The 22325-nt window shown below is 35.7% G+C and overlaps 1 protein-coding gene across 1 annotated transcript in view; it reads left to right on the top strand.

Annotated features, from left to right (window-relative positions):
- The window catches only part of LOC128226950 (protocadherin Fat 4-like), a 64109-nt gene extending 42632 nt beyond the window's left edge, over window positions 1–21477 (top strand). The window contains exons 6-19 of the mRNA XM_052937078.1: window positions 51–960; window positions 6563–6749; window positions 8302–8552; window positions 8943–9124; window positions 9424–10044; window positions 10400–11178; window positions 11558–11649; window positions 12023–13393; window positions 13681–15413; window positions 15767–15870; window positions 17940–18250; window positions 18649–18854; window positions 19107–19224; window positions 19502–21477. Coding sequence (XP_052793038.1) covers window positions 51–960; window positions 6563–6749; window positions 8302–8552; window positions 8943–9124; window positions 9424–10044; window positions 10400–11178; window positions 11558–11649; window positions 12023–13393; window positions 13681–15413; window positions 15767–15870; window positions 17940–18250; window positions 18649–18854; window positions 19107–19224; window positions 19502–21342 — 8706 coding nt within the window. The 3' untranslated portion in view covers window positions 21343–21477. The remainder of the gene's footprint in view (window positions 1–50; window positions 961–6562; window positions 6750–8301; window positions 8553–8942; window positions 9125–9423; window positions 10045–10399; window positions 11179–11557; window positions 11650–12022; window positions 13394–13680; window positions 15414–15766; window positions 15871–17939; window positions 18251–18648; window positions 18855–19106; window positions 19225–19501) is intronic.
- The last annotated feature ends 848 nt before the right edge of the window (window positions 21478–22325 follow it).

The following is a 22325-nucleotide window of genomic DNA, read 5'->3' as shown; positions in this document are numbered from 1 at the left end:
AAAATATGTTATTTTATAACATTTATGTAAATGTAAATGGATTCTTTCAGGTGTTGATTTCCCTGCTGGACATCAATGACTACACCCCAGAGTTTCTTACGCCATCTGTCATTGGTGTCCGTGAAAACACTCAGACTGGCACAGTGGTCCACACAGTGAAGGTCCGCGACCTTGACATTGGAGCAAACTCCGACCTTACATTTGGTGTTTCTTCAAATACTGGCAGTGTCCCATTTAGTCTTGGAGTGAGTGACGGAAAACTACGAGTTTCTGCTGACTTGGATCGAGAATTGGTGGCAAATTATAGCATGATCGTTACAGTTCAAGATAAAGGCAGGCCGCCTTTGATGGCTACACAGAGTCTGTTTATTAATATCGAAGATGAGAATGACCATGACCCCGTATTTACACCAGAGTTTTACGAAGGTAGTGTTTCGGAGGATGTCATGATTGGTACCACTCTTCTTCAAGTGAATGCAACTGATCTGGATTTCGGATTAAATGGAATTGTGAAGTATTATGTGCTTTCTGGTGATGAAAATTTTGATTTTAGTTTAGATCAAAGCAGTGGTGTTTTAAGAGTGCAAAAAAATCTGGATTACGAGCGTGTCTCAGAGTACAAGCTGATCGTTCAAGCAGAGGATAGCGGCGATAACACTCGTTTCTCTACAGCAACTGTTTCCATCACTATCATTGACTTCAATGACAACACACCAATATTTCTCAACTCTCCGTACATGGCATATGTTCGAGAAAATATGGATCGTCCAGTTCGCGTTCTTCAAGTTTCGGCAATCGATCAGGATTCGCCACCGTTCAATCAGCTACAATACAAGATACAAGCTGGAGACCGAAGTCTCTTCAACATCAGTGAAACGACTGGTGAAATCATGGCACTTCAAAAGCTTGATAGAGAACAGCGCGAGTCGTACATCCTCACCGTTGTTGCTACTGATTCAGGTATGCTGAATGATAAATTAGGTGACATCTTAGGGTTCTTGCTGTAAGAGACCCAGCAACATTTAGTTATGCCTATAAAGTGCTGTGCCATTATTTTGCATTTACGAAGAAAAATTAAGGCAACTCATGGAAAAGAGCTTTATGAACTCACATCAGTATCTGCATAGACTAGTTATGAGTTAATTTAAAAATTGGTAAAATTAAATCAGAATTTACTGGACACAAAAAAAATGTGGCATTTTTAGTTCACTACAATTTGAAATTGGCATTTAATTATGAACTGCATTTTTATCACTGAAAAACTGAATAGGCATGATGTCATGTAATATTTCGATATTTTAGTCAAATCTTTTATATAGTATAGTTTTTTTACCACAGAAATGTGCTTGAGGGATAATTAGGTTTTGTTTAGAGAACAGAATAAACCACTTTTTCCGGTAGGCCAGATCAAAAAGAAAATACAGAAAGTAATAATGCAGGAATGTTGTTTCATAATATTATTTTTATCAGGTATGCTGACAATTTCCTCAAGTATTTGTTTAATTCTGGATGGTAGATTAAAGCAAAATACTTAAAAAGTAGTTTCGTGTGAAAAGTACAATTAATTCTTTGATTCTTTTTGCTAATCCTCATGGGATTAGTAATTGTAATTCATTGATTGTTTAAACACAGTACATAAAAGTCAAGATATTAAATGAAAACAGTTCAAAAGAAGCTGTCATTTTAAGAGCAATATATTTGATATATGCCAGGTAGGGCGAAACTGCTGTATAAGTACAAGTAGCTATCATGTAATAGCATTGCCTTACATTTCTGTATATAAATCATTAGTTTATGTCTATTTCATTATATTTTGAACATCAAAGAATTTGATTATGATTAGACAAACTCTTAGATCTTAAATTATGGCCATTGTTGAAATTATGACTTGACCTGTCAAAACATTTCATTAGACAATACAAATTTATTGTAAATTCTTCCTATAAAAAGACCTATTCATTAATGGTACTCCTAAACTATAAAAATGACCTATTTATTACATTAGCACCTAAAATTGGATGGTAAAAATGACATACATAATTCAGGGCGGGCCATTTTCTAATGTTGTCATAACTTGTGATCCAACCCAATTGTACAATAATATTGTTTGTCGAAAATATGTATATCACGTGTGTTTATGATTAACAATAAAATAAGATTAAACTACATACATAATTCGTAAGGTTGATATAAAAATAATTTGAAGTCACCCTGATTTTTCGCTTAAATCTATGCATTTATAATCTTAATATTTTATGTCAGACTTTTAGCTTCAAAAATAAAATGAGCGTTCTTTCATGTGATCATTTTTTTTTAAAAAATAGTGAAAAAGCCATCGAAATGAAACATAAAAATACTGAAAGCTGATAAAAAATAAATACATGTATACACATTATCTATAATTGATGTAGTCAAGATGAAAGAATTAAAACAAAATATGCAAATTTCGGATGAGATACTCATCAGAGCTTTTAGGAATGTTTTCTGTCGATTCGTCATCTTATTTCACGGCGTAACAATTTGCCGAGGGCATTTTTAGGCCATGTTTAGGGCTGTGTATGCTTTATATGTATGAATAATACTTAATGCAATTAATTCATAGAAAAAGGTAGATGGATGCTCCATTTAAGTTATAAAATATGATTGATTTCATGAAACTCTGCTCAGAATGAGATAATTGATGTAACTCTTTGCAGAACGAGATATTATTTGCGGAAAAAAATCACTTAATTAAAATGTATTGCTTACTTTGAACATTGCCGTTTTGTTTAACAATGTCAAAGCTAATTATATCTGTTGACTTTAAAGTTTTATTTCTGCAACGTGTGAATTATTCTTGTAAACATCAAAAGTAATTCCTAAATCAAATAATTTCATATTTGGGGTATAAATTCATAAACAAAGTTTAGATAGTATGGCGATGTGGTTAGTTTGTGTAATAGAAAATGGTCGAGTAGATTTTCTAAAAGGCCTGGGTCAATCCTGAATAAATAGTTTTAGCCGTTTGAATGGTCAAAATCAATAGAACTATGCCACAGATGTCAGAATGGCGAAAATGTTGTGGTTTTGTAGGAATTTTGGGTTCATGAATGTTTTTGTAGCATTTTCAATCAGGTGTTTGAATAAGATTGAGTTCATTAATTTCTAAATTAAGTATTATGCTTAGAATACAAACTGAGATTTGGAATGTACAAAAAATTCAGGCTCATTTTCACTTAAAATTGCGTTTTGAAGACCTGTTAACTTTTATCAATAGAAGTAGTGAAATAACATAAAGAGCATTGAATATTTAAATTTGATAGCCCTTATAATGGAGAACTAGTCCATAATACCCTGACATAATCACATTTCAATTCACATTAGCCATATAAAAGTCGTAACAAAGCAATGATAGGTCAAGATGCCTAACAACAGGTAAATACTTGTGAAATCTGTCCAATTATTATGCTTTAGCTATTCTACCCATTTCAGACTTCAAACATGGCTGTCTGTGTGCAAGTCTATCCAATTATGTACAAAAGTAATTCTGCACCATTTTATACTTCAAACACAGTGTCATTCTGTGCTGGAAGCCCAGCTGACTCAATTATCACCGGACATTGAAAACGATGGCCGCAAACCATCAGAACTATCAGCGTCCCTAGGTTTTTCAAATCGACCCTGTTGACGAAGTTCAATTACTGGATGTACAGTCATTACTTAGGCATGGACGCTGGTTATGGAGACGCATAAAAGGTCTTAACAAATCCCTTAAATGGCGGCTTGTCATGCGAAGCTTCGTCTCGTAATTTGGGCCCAGTGTCTTTGTGGGTGTTTAGTTACCCGTAAACCATTGGATCAAGTAAATTCAATATGGTCAAATGATACCTGAGAAATGTTATTCAAATTTTTACATTTAATTTGATGTTGAAATTTCTGTTCCATTAATTGTGTGGGATACAGTTTTGATACAAAAATGAGAAATTTTAAAAATTCTGAAACTTTATACGAGTATTTTGACTTTGGTTTACCAAAGTTTTTCTTTTAATTTAACACAAGATTATTCTAATATATGATTGGTCCCCCAGTGTGGTTTTATTAATTGATAATCACCAACGAAAACAATTTTTATTCCTGATGTTCCTCCAAGAAGACACTGAAGCAATCCGTTTTATCATGAGCAAGGGAACAATTTTATTCAACCATCCCATTTGTGTATTAAGAACCCACAATAAACTATGATTGTGAGTTGCCCCAATCCAACTATTGACAGTTTAAGATGAAATTTAGGGTAGAATTTCGATGAAAATGTGAAATCAGATACAAAAACTTGTCTTTTATGGCACTAAAGTCAGTTTTCAGGAAACTATCTCTGGAATTGCTACGAAATTGGTCTAGCATTGATAGTTAAGTCTTAAGATAATTAAGCCATACATTTGGATTGTCTTGAGGGTAATTTAGGCTCTTGTCTTAACTATAGCCGTTTTAGGCGTCAAACCAAGACGTGATTAAGTGATTGGTATGAGAGAACATGCATTTTCTCGCCACTTTCCTCATAGTCAATAGCAAGGGCAATTAAATTGGAAAAAGTCCCAAATATTAGTATGAAAACTATATTTGTTCTACCGAAGCCCAGTTAGTAAATGGTAAGCTAGAGGGTCTTAAATAAATTAGAAAGGCTCAATGCAAATACAGTAGGTAAAGAGGAAAGAGAAATTATTGCATTTGCTTAACCAGATTAGCTTTCATTGATCTAAGTGTTACAAATTATTGATATTTTCTAATTATAAGTGGAAGCCACATGAAAGCTCTGTATGCATGTACATATTTGAATTGACATCTTCTTAAGGTTTTAAGAGCATAGAAATGCCAGATGTCTGTAAGGAAATCTCTGTTATTACATTTTAAAATGGTGAACTGAAAGGACTAGATTAAATGGAATAAATGTCACACATATCTACCTAAGTAAATTCGGATCAAGAGATTTAGATAAGAACATCGAGTATACCACCTCGCACACGAAAAATTCATAACCTTATCGCCAATATGTTATGGAAGTTTAATTTTAAAAATGTATGACTGATTTTTTTTCACTTTTCTTTAATATGATGGAAGTTTAATTTTAAAAATGTATGAAATTTGTATTGCTTTGCTTTCATTAAGGTCAGATTTGAACACAATGTGACTTGTCGTTGTTGGCGAAGTTGTTGTGAAAAACTGTTTACATTTGGCCATAACACAAGAATCTGTACTTGCAACTTGGAATTCCTGTTTGTTGTGTGACAATAAGCTTATGTGTAGCAAGTCCTAGAACTCTTATTTAAATGTATGTTGCATAATATCCCTTGATAAGAACAGAAAGAGACGATGGTTGAGAACCAACAAATATTATCTAGATATAATCATCATATAATATACTCGAATATAACTCTTATGAACTTGGTAATAAAGTAAATAATAGAAATCTTAAAGTAAGATATGGATTGAATAACAGTCATTGATTTTAGAAATATTGTTTGCATTTCGGTAATGGTCATCAACGGCTGTCAATGGTCAAATGATAAGAAATTATTTACAAATCTTTGTTTCTGTCAAATTTTGAAATTTGAACAGGATAATTGTCAATTTTGATATTTGATGTAAACATAGGATTGAATTGAATTTTTATCATTGTATATTATTCAGTTCTAACAATATTGTTATTATTTTTTTTCATAATTATTATTATACAGATGGTAAGCCTTCATCGATCATTTCTCTTAGCTGTCTTTTCTAAATCTGAATAATTGATCCTTTTGAGAAAACCCCTACTTTCGGCTATATTTTTCTTTTCTTATAATATTGCACTAAAATAAACTCTTGACAATTTGTGCTAAGATTTGAAAATGCAGATAATCATTGTTAATAAATCAAGATCAATCTTAATAATGTTTTGAAATTAAAGATCTTTAATTTAATTGTACCCTATTATTGCATAATTACCAGAAAAAAATAATATTGCATTCAATTTTGTGCAAGAATAATTTTGCAAACTTTTCTTATCTGTACTGTAGTGGGACCGTTTTTCATTATTTTTTTTCGTTAATTTGAAACATTTTAGTCAAAATATTAGCTGTTTTATACTGGATGTAGATGAAAGAGATTGTTATTTGTTTCTGCCACTAGCCATGTCTGTAGGACTGTTTTATCTCCTATAAGCCCTATTCTATCTTATTTCTATTGTTTTAAAATTGCATAAATTATCATGAAATAAGGTTAAAAGAAGTGTTATAAAAAGAGTAGAAAAAAATTGAATTGAGTTTCAATAAAGCTAAAAAATAAATACAATAGAAAATAAGATTACTTTTATAATTTGCTATATACAGTCCAAACCTGTTGGCTCGAACTTCGAGGGATGGGCAAAAATGTCTTGAGCCTCGGAAAATTTGACTCAAGGGGTAGTGTGTACCGTCAATATAATGAAACAGGTCCTTTACATCCAGTTGGTCAAGCCAACAAGGAATTCGGTCCAAGTGAGTTTGAGCCAGCAGCATTCAACTGTATGTCTATTTATGAAGTATTATAAAATTTTGTTCATCTTTAGGCAATGGAAGAGGATTGACAGGATCTGGAACGGTGACAATCTTCGTTGAAGACATGAATGACAACGCACCTGAGTTTGACCAAACGGGGATGTACTTGGCTCACGTGCAAGAAAACCAGGTTGCCAACACGAGCGTCATCATCGTGACAGCCACTGACAAAGATGAGGGCGTCAATGCTCATATTGTGTAAGTGGGTTTAAATACTTTGTTCCTCGTTGCTATAGAGTTTATTTAGGTTATCCTGCACTCATAATGGCTGTATCATGACCTGACCCTGCCGTATGTCCCAGCATAACTTAATCAAAATATATCAGAGAATTTAAAAGGGACAATTTTTAATCACAAGAGGCCAAATGTTCAGAACTTTTTTTAAAGCAAACAATATGACTAACGACATTGCTGTTGAAAGTTAACAATGACATTAACAGCATTGTTAAAAAAAGCAAAGTTCTGATTAAAATTGATCCAAAATATACAATAGCTTTATCTTGATAAGGCAAGGGAGAATACACATCTGCAATAACCTCCCTTTCATACAAAAGTGTTTGTTCTTTGACAAAATCCTTTTTTTCTACCCTTAAACTGGTTCGCTATTAGAATTTAAATAAATGACAAAAATATCGATGGAGCCATAATTTATTCATTTTGAATATCCCAACATACGTATTCCTCGAGACAAATTTCTGTTTGCAGTTATTTTGGGTGTCCTAAGGAGAGGGCACATAAATTCAAAATTTACTTGACTATTCAATATGTATATATGGTTACAAACTAATTTCTGCTTGTCATGCCAGTGTCATCATGGCTTCAAGTGAATCTGAGTTAATAGGAATGATCCTGTACTTGCCGTAAATCTTAACTTGAAATGTAGGCTGGGATCTAATGATATCAAAACGTATTCTTAATTTTTCAAGAGGCACTAAATTATCCTAATTTTCAAAGGGAAACGTTTTTATTTTGGATAATGAGTTTTTGCCTATTAGTAAATTATTGCATTTTGAAGAGTTCTCAATGTGATAAAATCGACAGCTTGAAATCCCTTAAAGCTGTTTTGTGACTTTCTAATTGAACTTTAAGATATTTAGCTCCGTAATTGTCTAATTTCGCATACAAGGAGCTAAAATTGATGTTTCATCTTTGTTTGCCCAGTTGTTTGAACTTGAATATGCAGATCTTTCTGCGCAATTTTGGTGCTTAAATTCGGAAAGAAGACTTGAGTGTTTAACAAATATATTTCATGAATTACAGTATGTTTCACAGTGCTGTGCAAATTTGTTTAAATGTGTACAGTATTAGAATGTTGAATTGTTCAGACTGGTATTTACATTGTACACTGAGTAACTCAAACGTCTAGAAGCTAACAAAGCCTACCTTTTAAAGATGAAAGATAGAAACTCCTCCTGGTTTTATGGCCTTGTCCTTCTATTGTAACAATTTGAAGATTTTCGTCATAAAAAAATTGAGTACTTGTTGACTCTAGTATGTAAATAAGAGTATTCCTTTGACATGCAGTTAAAATAATCATGCTGTCATATTTTTTTTCATAATTAAACAGGCCTTGCTTTTTGAAGCATTGCTTTTCTATGTCAAAACAAAAAACAAAATATAAATAATATCAAATAGTTTTAAATATGCAGGCTATTTTTTAATAATTCTGAAATGAATACACTAGTGTCCCTTTTACGCATCACACACAATATTCAAACATTTTATTTAAGCCAATGTTTGTTTTATACAGGTACAGTCTAAAAGATGATGCTGCTGGAAAATTTACTGTTTCTCCGAACTCTGGTCGCATAGAAACACTCGTGACCTTGAACAGAGAAGAGGTTGATGAATACACATTAGAGGTCATCGCCATGGATACAAGCCTGTTGCCGTTGACAGCGACTGCTACATTGCGTGTGTATGTTGATGATGAAAATGACAACCCACCAGCGTTTGAGAAGGAAAGATATGAGAGGGATGTACCCTTGCCTGCCGGCTCAGGTATTTATTGTGCATTGTGTTTTAGCACCATTTTGAAGAGAAAAAATCAGCCAATGTTTGTGATGTCATATATAAAGGTTATACTTTATTTGGCAAAAAACCCAAACAATCTCCTTTTAAAGGGGCTGTATCCCGTATGAAGTAATAGCGAAAAAAAATAAAAAAAATATCGAAAACTGACATATACTTGGTATCGATGTGTACAATGCATTGAAACTTACTAACAGAAGTACCACATAGTTTACAATTAATTTATGTTTTCGCAGTTTTTTCGTATTTTTCTATTAAAAAAGATTACTAGGTATGTCTACGTAGTAGAATTCATTCCTTATGAAATCAGAAAAATTATACGTCTTTTGTAAATATAAATTCACACTTGAAATCTTGCAGGTACTTTCATTCTGGGAACCACAGCATCTGACATTGATGTAGGAGAAAATCGACTCCTCACATACAGCCTGACTGGTCAAGATGCATCTTCATTCGGCATTGACCCAAGAACGGGGGTTATCACTGCTAGTCGGACCCTCATTGAGAAAACCTACTCCTTTATGGTTAAGGCTACAGATAAGGTATTTCTTTGGATTTGCGATTTGCTTGCATAATAGGTTTTATGTCTTGACTGTTTTAATTGGAAAATTCATGACGAAGTTTGAATTCACATTAAGCAGTAACTGTATTGTTAATTCACTTGTATAGGGTTATTATTAGTATCGATAAAAGTCTTGCAAAAACATTTGCATGGAAAAAAAATAGCGAACATTAACATTTTAATTTTTCACACAACTAGTAATACTTTTTTAATGAACATGAAATGGTTTGCTGTAGAATGGATGGATAATTTTACGTAAAATTCTTGTTGTAATTTCAGGGCAGCAATCCACTTTCCTCCTCCGTACCAGTGACGGTCACAATGACCTCCAGTCAGACAATTACCCCACCCACCTTTGGTTCAGTACCTACAGACATCAGTATCGTTGAGAATCTTAACCCAAATAGCACCATCACCACGGTTACTGCACAGTCTTCAAACGGGGCTGCAGTGACCTTAAGCATTGCTGGAGGAAATATAGGAGACGCGTTTGCAATTGATGCAAAATCCGGAAGGATTTATGTGAAGAATGTTGTTGACTATGAACTGTTGAGTGAATACCATCTATGGGTCGAGGCAAGACAGAATGGTAGCCCGCCTGTTTCAGGATACAAAGAAGTTGTTGTCAGGATCGAAGATCTCAACGATAACAGGCCAATATTTACGCAGACATTATATGAAGTTGACATCAAAGAAAACAGCCCATTTGGCACCTCCCTTGTAGCTGTGACAGCCGTTGATGCAGATTCCGGGGCAAACAGCGAACTGCAGTATGCGATCATTGGAGACGATGCAGCGTTTTTCCGTATCTCTAGCAGTACTGGGCTGATCGTAACAATCGATAAATTGGATAGAGAAACAGTTGACTCCTACGGCTTCGTAGTTACAGCAACCGACAAGGTAGGCTGAATATCCATCATATTATAGGATAAAAAAAAAGATGAATGAAATTCTGATATATTGGAAGGCCTACAGTTATACATTAATTTTGTGATAACTAACAAAAAAGAATAAACATCAAATTGTTTCATGTACTTGAAATATAGTTGATGAACCAACAGGGAAGAAATATCTGAAGATCTATAATATCGCCAATATTTTATTGTCGAAGTTAGGCAGACTGGAATTCAAGACCTTTTAGATGGCCATTTTTTTTCTCAACTTTTGGAAGATAATTAGAAGCTTTTTTAATGGGCATTATTATATATCCTAAAATAGATTTATGAATAAAATCTAATTCTGTTATTATTTTCAGGGAGCTCAGCCAATGTCCTCCACAACTTCCGTAAGAATCCAGGTTCTCGATGAAAATGATGAGCGCCCCTCATTCACAAAACAGTTCAGAGTCAAAATTCCCGAAAATATGGAAGTAGGGAGCTTCGTGCTTCGTGTAACATCCTCGGATGGAGACATTGGAGCAAATGCCATCGCTTCTTACTCATTGACTGACGATGCTAACGGAACATTCACCATTGATGGCCCAAGTGGCAACATCACGTTGCGTAAGAGTCTAGATGCTGAGATGATCAAGAGTTACCAGTTACGAGTGTCCGCCAACGATCGTGCGCATGATGTACATGGTAATGTTCAGGTGGACATAATGGACGTTAACGACAACAGTCCAGTTATAATCCCACCATTTTCATTCAGCTTCACAGAGCAGATGCCGATTGATTCAGTCATCGGCAAGCTTCGAGCATCTGACAGCGACATCAGCTCACCGAACAATGTGACCTATTTCTCACTGAAACTGGCCTCGAGTTATTTCCACTTGGACAGTGACACAGGAATTCTGACATCTGCAGAGGAATTAACCTTCGACCCCATGTACGACCTCACAGAACCGCCGAACAGGCATGAACTGATAGTTATTGCAAGAGATCTCGGCACACCTGCAAGATCATCAGAACGACTTATCTACGTGAACGTGATGGATTACAATGACCACAGGCCGGAGTTTAGTGAGACGTCGTACAGAAATGCGGTTCCCGAAGGTACCCCAGTCGGCAACAGTGTGGTCACTGTACATGCAGTGTAAGTGCTGAAACTAAATACTGTTATTAAACATAAATATTCAGTATACACATTTTGTTATAGAAATTGATATATACAGAATTGTGATCTGGCAATTATCTTGTAAAGTTGCAAGGCATTAATGACTATGATCTGGTGTTTGGTCAAAGTTCCGATACAGTCTAAATTCATACATATACAAATATAAAAAGCATTTTATCACTTTTTCTAAGAATAAAATTTCTTTTGTTTTCTATTGCATATTTTATTTTGTCAAATTTGTTTGGGTTGACGAGTTAGTATCTAGTGAAATAATTGCGATATGATATAAATTATCATCTTTTACAAGATTCACATCTATAAGTTTATGAAAAATCTATAATCCGTTCAATAATTGCAGGGATGAGCATGACTATGGAATAAATGCTGAAGTGGAGTATGACATTGTGAGTGGCAATGGCACACAGCTCTTCTCCATCGACCGCGTCTCAGGTATGTGCTCGTTTGAATAATACAATGGAATAATACAACTTCAAATAAATAAAATCTGTGTAGGTGAACAAGGCAAGGGTCCAAATGACAATGAGCTAGAGACACAAATGTTTAAACACCACATACACAAATACCACCACAAACAGAACACATGCTTGTTAAAGTCTTGTGTTTTACTTTGCTAATATTTGTGATTCCATCACGCCTCAAATTCAATTCTTTTCATTATGAATACACTTGACAAAATACAAAACTTGAAAAAAAAGACATCACAACATCTTAACAAGCTTTATTTTACATTGAACTTTCAATGGAAAGAGTTTGCATAAAATTATACTATTAGGTTGTTCAATCAATTATTGTCTTATTCCAGGTATTGTGTCTGTGAAATCCAGTCTGTCAGGTCACAAGAACAAGGAATACCAAGTAGTGGTTAAGGCAGAAGACAAGGGCCTCGCCCCACTTTCCTCAACTGTTCCTGTTAACTTGGTCGTCACTGACGTCAATGTGCACGCCCCTGTGTTTATAGCTCCTGTGTCTCGCCAGATAACAATTCCGGAGAGTAAGAAAGTGGGAACGTTGATTGAAACATTCCGAGCTGAAGATAGCGACTACGGATTGAATGCTGAGATTGAATTTTTCATTACTGCGGGAAATGATGATGATCTGTTCAGTATGAACAAGGCGTCTGGTGATTTATCGGTAAAAAATGAATTGGATTATGAAGTAGAGACTGATTACCAGCTGACAGTTACTGCTAAGGATAAAGCTTTGCATCCGAAAGACAAATCCATCACTTACCTTGTGAAGTTGCAAGATGTTAATGACAATGACCCAGTGTTTGGTCGAAGCTCTGATACAGTCTTTATTGAAGAAAATTCTCCAAGGGGCGTGTCTGTTTATCAAGCACTAGCTGTTGATGCCGACTCTGGTGAGAATGCTGTCATCCAGTATGCAATTGTCGAGGGAAATGGCCAGAATAAGTTCCTCATTGATTCTTCCACTGGTCTTGTAACAACCAGCGGTGACCTCGATTATGAAACTGAGGAGAAGTATACCCTCATGATTATGGCGTCGAATAATGCACCTGGTCATAAAAGTACCATGACTCTCAACATTGCAATTGATGGAGTGAATGAATATGTTCCAAGATTTACAAAGGATGTATATTATTTCTCGGTCAGTGAATCTGCCGATGTCAGCACTCCCATTGGTAGAGTGAGGGCAGAGGACAATGACGCCGGTCCTGATGGAATTGTCAACTACTTCCTTATCGGTGATAGTAATGCTAAAGGTTTCAAGGTTGATCCTCGCACCGGTGATATTCTTGTATCGGGACAACCTGATTACGAATCTTCGCCAAAAATCACTCTCAGAGTTCTGGCCAAAAACTGGGGCAGCGTGAGAGGCAACGACACTGATATCTGTGAAGTTCAAATAAACGTCCAAGATGCAAATGATCCACCAAAATTCTCGCAAAACATTTACCAAGCATATATCCGAGAAGATACAACAAGAGCCGATGTAAGTGTGGTTAAAGTGCAAGCTGTGGATTCAGACTTTGATGCAGCAGACAAGACGTTTACATACACAATTCTGGCTGGTAACGTCAAAAATATGTTCAAGATTGGCCCATCAACAGGGATAGTTACGACCACTGGGAATATTGCCCTTGACAGGGAGACAGTGGCAGTGTATAACGTGACTGTTGGAGCTGTGGACACTGGGTCACCACCTGAAACTGGTAAGTATCATAGCAATTAAAGTAACATAGTAAGATAATTTAATTTTTTGACTTGCATGTTCAAATACCCTTCCAAATACAATGCATTGTTATTTGATTAAGTTACTTTTGTTGTTTATGGCATTTCCTTGTGGTTCACAAAGTTTATGTTACAGTATATTTTATCCTATGTTATAATTAAGTGTCAAAACTACCGCAAGTTAATTGTTCAGGTGAAGGAGTACAGTCAAATATGCAGTCAAATATTCCCAGGTATCAAGTCTAATAATTAATGTTTCTATTTTTAGGCTCAGCAACTGTTTCAATCAACATTGAAGATGTTAACGACAATGGCCCATTCTTCACTAACTTTACGGCCTCAGTTAGAGAGGGTCAGGCTCCTGGTACTATGGTAACAACCTTGACCCAGTTTACTGATGACCTTGATGGTACTGGCAATAAGGGACCATATAGCTACAGCAACAAGCCAGGAAGCCACATTGCTTATCAGTTCTTCACTATTGAGTCCAATGGTGTTGTTAAAACTAAGGCAGTACTGGATCGGGAATCGGCAAACTCTGAATTCGCTGTTCCAGTAGTAGTGAGTGATTCAGGTCAGCCTCGGCAAACATCAACCTTGACCTTTAAGGTGATAATCCTGGATGAGAATGATAGTCCTCCAAAGCCAAGGTATCTGGATATATACTTGTCAGTTTATGAAGGCCAACTGCCATCAGGCCCCATTGCAAATATCCGACCCCTCGATGATGATTCAACTGGGTCGTATTCATGCTCATTGGCTGGAGCAAACAATCCCTTTATGTTTTCCATCGTTGATGGTTGCAATTTGAAAATGAGCCAGATTCCATCTGATCCCGAGTACACCATATCTGTTGAATCAACTGATGGAATACACGAGTCTGTCACCTATGATGTTGTTGTTAAGGTCAGCACTTTTGGTAACACAACTTTGGAACATTCCACTGTTATTCAGATTGCAGATACAACTCCTGAAAACTTCATTCAACATTTGTATTCTGACTTCCTCTCAGCATTGAAAAGCGTCTTTGAGCCACAAGATAAAATAAACATTTTTGGGTTAAGCGGACATTCCTCGGGTGTCCTTGTGAATATTGCAGCATCATATGGCATCGATGAATACTTCAAGAAATCTGAACTTGTTCAGAAACTGTCATCAGGCAAAAGTCGAATCGAGAAGGATATTGGAAAATACATCGCAAGCCTAGATTTCAGTGGCTGTCAAGAAAGCCAATGTAAAAACAGTGGACAGTGTGCTAGTCATGTGACTGTCCAAGGAACCAATCAAATAGCAGATTCACCGTATCAAGTATTTTCAAGTCCCACACTCAAATTGACCACATATTGTGTGTGTCAACCCGAATATACCGGCCCTGATTGCAGTCAACAAGCCACACCCTGCGGCAACATCTACTGCCAGAATGGAGCCACCTGTGTAACCAATGGCAATGTGCCCACCTGCAGTTGTCCAGAAACTTGGACAGGTAACAGGTGTGACCAGGATATCAATGAGTGCGCATCACCTGGCTTTTGCAAAAATGGTGGTACATGTCAAAACACTCTGGGAGGATTTACCTGTGAATGTGTTGATGGGTATTTCGGGAAACAGTGTCAAGATGGCGAGAATTTCTGTAAAACCAGTCCATGTGTTCATGGGACTTGCGAAAACCAGCCTGAAGGATATGTCTGCTTATGTAACTATGGATATTTTGGACTGACATGTGACAAGTCAAGCATTGGCTTCTTTGAGACATCATACATGGAGTACCCTGCAGTGACATCACTTTCCAGTATGGAAATAGTTTTCGCTACTGAGAAAGCGAACGCTCTGGTGATGTACAACCCAAGTCAAGCTTCAAGCAAATTCCTGGCTGTACAAATCTTAAAAGGTCAGCTAGAGGTTGCAGCCAATGTAGGTTCAGGGTCAACTGTTCGTCTGTCCGTCTCTACGCTGGTGAACACTGGGAAATGGTTCCAGGCTAGGATTGTTGTCAACAGTCAGGTTAGTTCTGGTTTACTGTGTAAAAGTAGGATGATGATTAATGTTGTTTTGTGGATTTTTTTGCTTTAAATAACTAGTAAACTACTGGATATATGTTCAAATTCAATCTAACGCTCTTTAAATGATGGTTTGCCATGTGACCCACACCAAGACTATGCCCTGAACAAGCCAAGGTGCCCTACTCAGCACCCTGGTTGCCTTGCGTAAAGTTTAGGGTTTATCGCATTCAACCATTCTCACTGCTGAAATTGAATGATTTTTTTTTTCTGCTTAGTCTGATTCAGAATTGTAGAAATCATTATGCATACTAAAATGCTGACATGTAAGGAATAATGAATATTTTACTTTTTTAGACTGTGCGAGTGTGGGTGGACAGATGTCCGGAGAATCTTGTAGGGTGTGAGGAATGCCAGACTGGTTCAAACTGCTACAACCAAACACACATCCCAGGACAATGGTATGTAACAAGTCTACTTGGTTTGATATTATAAGGATTATAATGTAACTGATGCTGATGTATTTAACCTAAGCAAATTTATTTCGGTATTGTTATTGTATTAATGAATGATGAAAATGATGTTATAAGTGATCCACCAACAAGGTCTGCTCTGGGCATTCAGGATCATGTTTATATCCCTATCCTGCAAATCTTGAAAATTAAGTTGGAAGTTTGAGGGATTTAGACCCAAGGCAGGGTCTAATGGGCTAAGACTTCAGTTGAAATTATTTTCAAAGCCCATATATATATTTACATTCACACTTTATTTTTTGTATGATAAAACTCATTCATTTTGCATGAACCAGTCGTCGACCTTTCGTGGCCTCTGTAGGCGAATTTACACAAGAAAGATTTGGGTCATGCATATAAAAAACACAAATGAAAAATCTCAATTATTTTCTTAATAAAAGCGAAAGTCATTAAACCAAGATCTATATAACAACACAAAATAAATGAAAGAAAAGTGGATATGTAAATATAAGGATTAATTCTTATATTTTGTGCGTTCATGCAGTATGAATGCTCGTCAGCGACTTTGTAAATATAAATAAAAGAATCAATCCTTAATTCCATTACATTTAAAAGTACCGTACAAGTACCGTACTCCTTACAATCTGAATGCAAATATCAAACTTAACAAACATACGACCGTCTGTTTTCAGGATAAAAACTGAATGTTTAACATCCTTGCATGGAAGTGTGTGAAATTATTAGTGTCACCCCCAACTGCATGACCATATCAATGCATTTTTTTAGCTCCAAGGCACCATTTTTGATATTGGCGATGTACATGACTTAATCATTCTTGAAACTGCTCTTACCGTAGTGTGCCTGTCAATGTCATTGTCTTGGCACTTCTTTAGTGGATTTAAAAAATAGACCAGTTCTTAAACAAGTACACAAGTTGTCATTATTGTAGGTATGAAAAATGCTGGTTTTGATTCGAGTGTCTTAAAAATTTGTGCAGGTGCATTGATAGAATAAACCATCATTTAACAATTCGTGCAAATATTTAATATTGTTAGTCGTTGATTCATTTGTGTGTGTTTTAAATTCTTAAGACATGTCAAATATGAAGAGATAAATTATGTTCTGAAAAGATAATATTGTTTGACATTCCCTATGAACATTTCCCACCATTTCGAGTTTTAAAATATGCAAAAATGATGAATGTAGTGCATTTTAAAGTCCTGAAATTCCGTCGTAGTGTAGTACTTGCCATACATATGATTACTGGGATTTAAAAGCATTCATAAGTTCTGTTGTATCTTTGATCCGGTATAATTTGACACGTGTGTTTCCATAGAAATTTATCTATATGTTTCTTTTACTTAAATCCTTTTTTGACGATTTTTAACGTTGAAATTCACATATGCTCAAACATTGAGATTACGCAAAGTTAAAGGTGCGCTTTAAAAGCTATTTGTGGTGCGTTTTTGTTGACATTGTTGGGCATGAATAAATTTGCTTGTTTATTTGGAAAGGTCAACTAAGCTATTTAATTGCTATAAATGGGAATAATATGACGGGGAAAGATTAGGAATGAAACAAGGCTGTGCATTCTATCTAAATGTCACTTTGAATTAAAATGATTATCCTTGATTTCTTTTTTAAAATCTCATCTTACATTGAATGGATTAGTCTGTCATGTGCCATTAGGGGAAAATGAAAATATAATATGCAGGCTTTGTTAATGATAATACAATGTGTGCATGATACACTGAACAGTAATTCATGGTATTACTACTTCATGTAAATGAAAACGTAATTTCAATAAACTTTTGGAAACTGACATAAAATTCCAAATCATCTAGTTCGATAAAAAAAACCTGAATATTTTGTTCATCATTCACTTGAAATATGCATTTGATATGTTTTTTAGTGGATGTATTTATTTTCATTCTTTATATAAAAATCAAATTTGAAGTTGAATTTATTTTCATAATATTTTATGTTTAATTATTGATGTATTCAAAGTGCAGTTTAATTATATCAACCATTTAAAACAAGTACTTGTTATTTTTCAGGTCCCTCGGTCGTAACGACCACCCATTACTGATAGGTGGCGTAAAGAACATGGACACAATACTTGACCGCCTTGGTCAGGTCTCTAGCCATGACTTTATTGGCTGCATGCAGACGGTCACGATCAACGATGTGGAGCTCCTGGGTGAGACGAGTCTGAGTGACGCGGGGATCGAGCGGGCTTGTCCACGGAGTGAGGCCGGTGATGTATGCGCCGGGTACACATGTGCCAACGGGGGTGCTTGTGTGTCGGAGTGGACAGGAGCAGTTTGTCACTGCACACCAGGCTTTATGGGAACACACTGTGAAGAAGGTGGGTTGGAAGTTTCATTTAGTAACTAATATCAGTGTTAATTACGTCAATGTATTAACTAACATTTTCATAAGCTTTGATCAGAAAAATTAAGAAATATTTCACAAAACGATATCAACTATAAGGCTGAAAAAAGAGGTTTGGTTAGGGTTACATCCTTTTCAAAAATAGGTAGGGAAGGTAGATTTTTTTTATTTATTTATCTTTTTTTTTTATTAGGCTTTATAAATGAAAGTTATTGTCATTGTTGGTTAATGGAGTAAAAGTTGAATTTTTTACCAACAGTCATATGGTAGGGTAGGGTCGGGTCATCCAAAACTAAACTATTTTATTGGCCTAAGATATCTTTTTTACTTGTGACATATTCAATAACCTCTGTCTTGTTTTCTTTCCACCAGCTTTGAAGCCCATAGGATTCAGCCCAGCTACGTACATCAGCATCAAGATGCGGGAGACAGCCCGACGAGATGCCCTTCTGGTGGATGGGTCTCGTAGACGGCGGGCAACTACCTCATCAAGTCTCATGTTGAGATTCCGTACGACACAGACAAATGGCATGCTCATGTTTGCATCCGCTGAAGGCAACAGATTTTGTGTACTCTCGGTATGTTGGATTTAGATAGAAGTGATATTCATGAACATTGATGTAATTTCAATTATGACTTATACATTTAACAAACAATACAATGCTATGTTTTAGGTATAATTTTAATAGTATTCTGTCCAGAAAGTCACATCTAGTTTTATAAGTTTTATTTTCCAAAGGGCAACCAAAAATACAGTTTTTCTCACTTATCAAATCAAATCCTTTGAGAATCAGTTAATAAATCATGTACTATTGTTTCTCTTTCAACAGGTGTTTGATGGATCAGTCAAGTTTACAGTCACCCAGTATGGCGGGTCGAAATCAGTCATCACTCCTAACATCAACGTGTCCGATGGTGAATGGCACAATGTCACTGTCTCTCTAAATGGTAAGAAAGATTTACAAATTCAGTGTTTCTTCAGTCATCTAAATACTAAATAGACAATACGTGTCTGGCAAATGGCCGAGATATAAATAGTATTAGTATTAAAATTCAAGTTTGATGAAATGAGCTATATTTTATCCTTAAGCTTCATGTTAACATCAAATAAATGCTATTAAACAATAAAAAGACATTCAATTAAAAGATTACTCTTGATGTCATTCATCAATGGTCTTGAGGCATTTTTGTTACAAGTCCCCCCTTAACTTCGTTTTACTTCCAGGAAAAGATGCTACATTATCTCTAGATGGGACGCAAAGCCAGACGTCTGCCTTGGATCCATTCCTCTTCAACTACCCAAAGGTTCAGAATTTCACGATAGGTGGTGCTCCATCAACTGTTACCATTGACAACCAAAATTTTAAGGATTTCCAGGGCTGTATCTCCGTATTCAAGCTCGACGGTGAGCAGCTTCCAATGATCGGGGAGACAGAAAAATATAAGATTGTAGCCACTGCTGGATATGAGAATGGGTGCTCGGACATGTGCACGAATAATGTGTGTAATGGGAATGGATGTACAATTGAAGGGGAAGCAATAGTTTGTGCCCAGCCGCCAGGAGGGGGGCCTGCTTTGAGCATCGGGATTATCATAATGATTGTGTTTTTCGTAGTTTTGCTGATAGTCATTGTAATAGTATTCATTGTGTTCAGAAAGCGTGGGCAACAGTGTTTAAAAAGAAAGCAGTTGAGTGCTGGTGCTCCTGCTAAGAGCGCGAACAGCAGCGGGCATAGTAATCCTGACAGTGGTTATGGGGAGAATAACATTGATGAGTTGATCATAAGAAATCATGTTGCTCAAGAGTTGGCCCATAGTAATTACAGTAGACAATTAAATGGGCACTTAGTGAAGCCTGACATTATAAAGTCTGAAGTTAATCGGACTGCCATGCCTCTGGAGATGGAGGATGGAACTGTGATAATTGACAATGCGAGTGATGTCACGCACTTGCGGGACTTAAATGGCGAAGTCCTCGAGCATTATGACATTGAGAACGCCAGTAGTATAGCTCCTTCAGATATAGATGTAGTAGACCACTATAGACATTTCCACGACGGCAAACAACGCCGGAAAAACAAAGCTCATTCTGATCATTCACAATCGAAACATTCTTCCAGACATTATAATAACAATAGTAATCATAGCAACCACAGTTACCATTCCCACGGAATGAGAGACAGTCCTAACTTGGTATCCAGTGTTCCGTTCATGAACGATCTTGCCAGAAACAGTCCAAGTGCTAGACATAGCCCAATGATGAATCAGTTGTCAAGAAATAGCCCAAACGTGCAGCCGAGCCCACTCACTGTGAACATCCATGGGCACCATATGCCCGTAACAGACCTGAATGGTGGTAGTCGAACTACTTCTGAACACAGTCTTGCCAGTCATAGAAGTAAAACTTCCAACTCAACTCCTAATAAACCGAAAAGACAAATGTTACCGAACGGTAACCTGAATTCCAATAAAGTCTTAAATCATAATTATGAAAATGGAAAGTTCTTGACGAAAGAAGAGGTAGATCGATTAAATGCCAGGCCACGGGAAAGTCCAGCAAGTTTGATGGAAGCGTTTTCAACGTCCAGTGAAAATAATACTCGTAAAATGCAAAAGCCATTTGAACAATACCAAGACACTAGTGTATTATTAGAACCACCAGATTCTAGTTCTGATGACAGTGCCAATGATTCGTTCACATGCTCAGAGTTTGAGTATGAAAATGACAAACCGAGAAATGATTTTGATCCAACGAATAGAATTTTCTCTAAAATCAAAGAAGAAACAGAACATGAAGATGGTGCATATCATAACAAAAACTTTAAAGTGGACGGGTTAGACTCAGGTGGAAATTCATTTTCAAGCAATGAAAGGTCATCAGACGATAATCAAGGTCAGTCCAAGGCCATTAACAGTGCATTTAACTGGGATGACCTTCTGAACTGGGGGCCGAAGTTTGAGAAACTTGTGGGTGTGTTTACAGACATAGCGTTACTGCCAGACGCTGAGAATGTGGATTTCGCAGAAGCGGAGGCTAAGTCGGTTGATAGGGAAGAATATGTCTAATGCAATCCCTCTAGCATTAACTTTTCATATATTTTTTAATTTAATCATTTTACAGATTTAAATGAATTTCAAAAAATAGAATTATTATATTAACAGATTTTAAGATCTACTTAGCAATAAACTCACAATCAGTCATCTATGTTTAATTTTGTTACATATGATAATGAGAATTTCAACCATAATTATTTCATTTCATTGAATTTTTTAAGTTTTAACTCCATTCTTTAAAACAATAAAGCCGTCTCTGCACTGTTTCCATTGATGTGATATTCTCAGGAATTCCTTTACGATGCAATTGGACATAATATTAAAGTTGGCAATATTTTTGTATGCTTTATGTGTCATGTACAGTTTTTGTCTGTCGATACCCGAGTTGGGTCACTTTTAATGAAGAAAGAATGCTGATATTTCGAGGTAATGTCAAGAAGGGGTTTTGTTCTTTTGTAAAATTTCGAAAAAAATAATAAACAAAAGTCCATATGCAAAAATAACAGGGTGTTATAAGGGTATCTTGAAATCAAAATATAAAGGAATCTTTTCCGAAATTTATGCAGGTGTACATATTTCAAAATTTGTAAAAAGGATATATTGTAATTGTAAATATTTTTACAAACCTCGATGAGTAGGTGTTTGCAGATAGTATTTAATATGCTTTTGAGCATTAAAACATGAACATAAAATTGTAAGGGTTGTTATCGATATATTTAAAGCACTTTATTATTGTAACTTTAAGTTATTCTTTGAATATTTTACACTAACATGATAATTCAACAATTATACTTATGTATCAGGCTAAATAAAAATGGTTTGGGAAGGGTTACATCTTGTCAAGAAAATACATGAAAAAAACAACATATATATTTTTAGGCCTAAACAATAACTTGTAAGCTATCACTAATTATCACTTATAAGATGGTGCTCTTTCAATTCGGTGCGTACATGTAAATTCACGCAAATCAGTGGTTTCATCATACGACAAATAT

This window comes from Mya arenaria, chromosome 3 (assembly GCF_026914265.1).
Source record: "Mya arenaria isolate MELC-2E11 chromosome 3, ASM2691426v1".
In the NCBI taxonomy this organism is placed as follows: Eukaryota; Metazoa; Mollusca; class Bivalvia; order Myida; family Myidae; genus Mya; species Mya arenaria.
This window is presented reverse-complemented; position numbering and strand designations above follow the sequence as displayed.